The 3,538-nt window shown below is 28.9% G+C and overlaps 1 protein-coding gene across 1 annotated transcript; it reads right to left on the bottom strand.

Moving 5' to 3' along the window:
* Positions 1-139: 139 nt before the first annotated feature.
* Positions 140-2,585, bottom strand: LOC108748484 (transmembrane protein 68). Its single transcript, XM_018486681.1, has 6 exons — positions 2,051-2,585; positions 1,600-1,738; positions 1,181-1,275; positions 692-1,053; positions 409-612; positions 140-324 (listed from the first exon to the last, which is right to left on the bottom strand). The coding sequence occupies exons 1-6, from the start codon at positions 2,097-2,099 to the stop codon at positions 217-219; spliced, it is 957 nt and encodes a 318-aa protein (XP_018342183.1). The 5' UTR covers positions 2,100-2,585; the 3' UTR covers positions 140-216.
* Positions 2,586-3,538: the final 953 nt, after the last annotated feature.

Here is a 3,538-nt window from a genome sequence, read left to right as displayed (position 1 = left end):
TATTTATAAATTACATTTTTCATAAAAATCAAATATATTTAAATATAAATATGTAAAAATAAATATTATATATATTGTATGAATAATAAAAACGTTTACCGATAATGAAACATTTTTATTACGCATTTTTTTACACCTAAAAAAAGTCTAATCAAATTAAAATAAGTTCTAAAAGTATTGTTCTCTGAATGATAAGTACATCAAAACGGTTGTTAATTAATCCTTATGTTTTTCTGTATTACGTATTCTTTCCATTAAAGCCCGTGTAATGTTACCAGGTACTTTCTGATGTTTTCTTATTAAATCTCTAAGACTATCAGCAACCTGAAAGTTGTTATGTTGTAAAATATTTTTGAATTATATTATCTAGAATGTATACTTGTTTTACTCTTTCGTAATTTGATTTACCTTTATCTGTAATTCTTCGGGTGTAAGATTTCCATCATATGGTATAGGCTTGCCTATATATGTTACTAATTTTACTGGAAAGCCACCATAGATCGGTACAAGAGGAAGCTTTGTCTTGGCATATATCTTCAGCCATATTCTTCTTCCCCAACTTACTGCTCTAAATGATTCTCTGAGATTTTTCGTAAAGAATGGGATTATAGTCTAATAATAAGAAAGAGAGCAACTGTTAAGAAATAGAAACCACAAATAAAACAGTACAAAATTTTTGAAGAAAACATACCACTTTTGCATCCAAAGCAACCTTTGCAAAGCCCATTCTTTTCTGCCACATAAGTTCATAATAGGAATCTCCAAATAGAGCTTCATACACACCACCTGGAGCAATAGCAAGCATGTTCCCTTCTTTTAAAATAGCAGAACACGACTGAATTGTACCAGGTATAATTTTCAGAATATCAGCAAATATGGACCATCCAGGAATCTTGAAGAGAAATCGGTCTACTACTAGACGGACTAGCTTTGAATTATATAGAAATACTTTCGATGTGAAATAATATATATCGACTGGGAGAGCTCCATGATAATATATAAATAATACTGGTTTATCTTGTGGAATATTCTCTAAACCCACAATTTCATATCCTGTTAAATATATGTTATTCATATTAATAAATATTTATATTAATAAAGCTACTAAAAATTTGTATAGCTTAATTTAAATGCATTCTAATGCCTAATCTTATAGACAGATTATTAAATTGGAACCTACCATGCCAAATCCAACCATGTGCATCCCAGATAGCTGCGGCCATATGAACAGCTGTGTCTCGCCATGCAGTACCATAAGCATTTCTCAATCTAACCCTAAAACAAAATATTTCTTTTATGTATATATGTATATAAACAAAGGAATTGTTACAAACACAAACGATTTTGTCAAGAGAGATTACATTAAAGAGATATATGTTAAAAGCTATTACGTTTCGATTTTGTCAAGAGAGATTACATTAAAGAGATATGTGTTAAAAGCTATTACGTTTCACATGTCGCTTCTAAAAATGATTTATTTTATTCTAATAATTGGCTTTATACGAATATGATGTTTGTTATAGTTAATATTAATAAATTATATTGTGTCAAATATGTATGTTTGTTTATGATATATATAGACAAATTATACTTTCAAACCTGTGTAACTTATAGATGTACAACATTAAGGCAGTTAAGTACAATAGCAGCGCAATTACAAGCGGGAGTAGAAATGTTATGAGTAGTGGCATTAAGAGCCATGTCAGCCATAATGTAAAGTCCAAGTCAATGTACTGAACTGAAAATAATACAAAGTACATTTTGTAACATTAAACTGCATCCTTCAATCATAATACATTCTTTCTTTAATATAGAAATTACAAAAAAAAATCTCTACTTATGCAAACAAGAAGCATCTAAACATGCAATCTTATTAAATTTATTCTTTTTTAATACATATATTGTAATACACAATGGAATTGTTAAGAGAGCAATTTATTTAAGTTATCATAATAGGTATAATAATAGGCAATTATTAGAATAGCATTGTTTTTACTATGTAATTCTAATAGCAACGTATATCAAGACTAATTTTAATACAAAATGATACCTATAACATCTTCCATCATCGACCACAAGTTGTACACGATTGAAAACATGTTTAGACCAATATAAAAAGAAGACGCAAGACACAAAGGTAATTTGTAGAACAATTGATGTTTATATCTTTGCAGGAAGCACTCGTATACTCATTATTACGATATCAAGGAGCTTTTCTCACATTTATCTATGTCATTCTATGTATATAAATATACATTCGGCACAATTAACATTCATTTAAATTTCAGAATTATTTCTATCAAAATTAATTACTGCTATTCATTAAACCGTTTTCTATGATTGCACAGGCAATCAATCGGTGTAAATCCGAATCGTCTCAAGTCGTTGCACAAAGTGACACGCCAACCTCATCTTCCTGTTGCATTGTAATATCATTATTTTAAATTAAAATCATTGGAATCACGATCATTAACGCCATATCGAAAACTCAATTTCATAATTCATCACATTGACGAAGCTATAATCTACGAAGCTATAATCTATATCAAAAAACATCAAGCTGTCGTATGCCAACAGTTTTATATACACACATACACACACACACACACACTGCGGACGGGATCAAGTGTATGTTCTCTCAAAGATGAGTTTTGGAACGCACAATGTCACAGGAAATTTTTTTTCTTTTGTTATGTAAAGGTCGGAATCAAATTACGTATTGAAGAATAAGATTAAAGATTGAAAGATTGATGTTTGATCAATCAGAACAAAAAGAACCAAAATTTCTTTGTCCTCATTGGTAAAATTTCAATCTTTAATCTTTAATCTCAATCTTCAATGCATAGTCTGATTCCGGCTTAAAAAGAATACCAAATAATACCAAAATCTTTTTTTCAGGCAAGCTAATTAGATACAATCATTCCAGCAAACGAGAATGGATTGAAATGGATTAAAATGGATTTAGATTTTCAGAAATACGAATTCACGATTATTAAAATGAATTCTTTTCAATCCTAAATTTTTATTCATTTATAGGAATGACATGGAGTATATTTATATGCTTTTCAATCTAAAAATAATATTAGCTTTTTCTGTGTATTGTGAATACTGTTTAATTCAAAATTTTTAATTGGGAAATGCAGTTTTTCAATCCAATTGAATCTAATTAAATCCAATTGAATCCAATTAAATCCAAAAAAATATTCGCTATTTAAAATATGCATTCGGATAGAAAAAAAATTTCAATTCATTTTAATCCATTCTCGTTTGCTGGATTTTTTTAAATTTGCTAATATATTCTACAGATAAAAATGAGACACGTGTTTCATATTTTTATTTGCCCGATTTGACGTGAAATGCATCGTACATATCTATGAAAAACGCATATATATATCGCTTACAACGCAATTAGAGTCAGAAATCAAAGACAGACATTAACTTAACCGGCGATCAGCGGATTTAATAGGCATTCAGCAAAAAACTTTGCAAAAGAAACTGTTGTCATTAGATTTTGTTATGATTAATGTTATGTATAGCG

This window comes from Trachymyrmex septentrionalis, unplaced genomic scaffold, assembly GCF_001594115.1.
Source record: "Trachymyrmex septentrionalis isolate Tsep2-gDNA-1 unplaced genomic scaffold, Tsep1.0 scaffold223, whole genome shotgun sequence".
Lineage (NCBI taxonomy): Eukaryota > Metazoa > Arthropoda > Insecta > Hymenoptera > Formicidae > Trachymyrmex > Trachymyrmex septentrionalis.
Note: the sequence above shows the minus strand (reverse complement) of the source record. Positions and strands in the feature narration are given on the sequence as shown.

What these genes read in the sequence shown, in the direction of transcription:
- LOC108748484 (XM_018486681.1), bottom strand. Translation starts at nt 2,099, where the DNA reads ATGTTTTCAATCGTGTACAACTTGTGGTCGATGATGGAAGATGTTATA. An exon ending in GATGATGGAAGATGTTATAG is followed by an intron (nt 1,739 to 2,050) that starts GTATCATTTTGT and finishes TATTATTTTCAG; the next exon opens with TTCAGTACATTGACTTGGAC. An exon ending in TACATCTATAAGTTACACAG is followed by an intron (nt 1,276 to 1,599) that starts GTTTGAAAGTAT and finishes ATTTTGTTTTAG; the next exon opens with GGTTAGATTGAGAAATGCTT.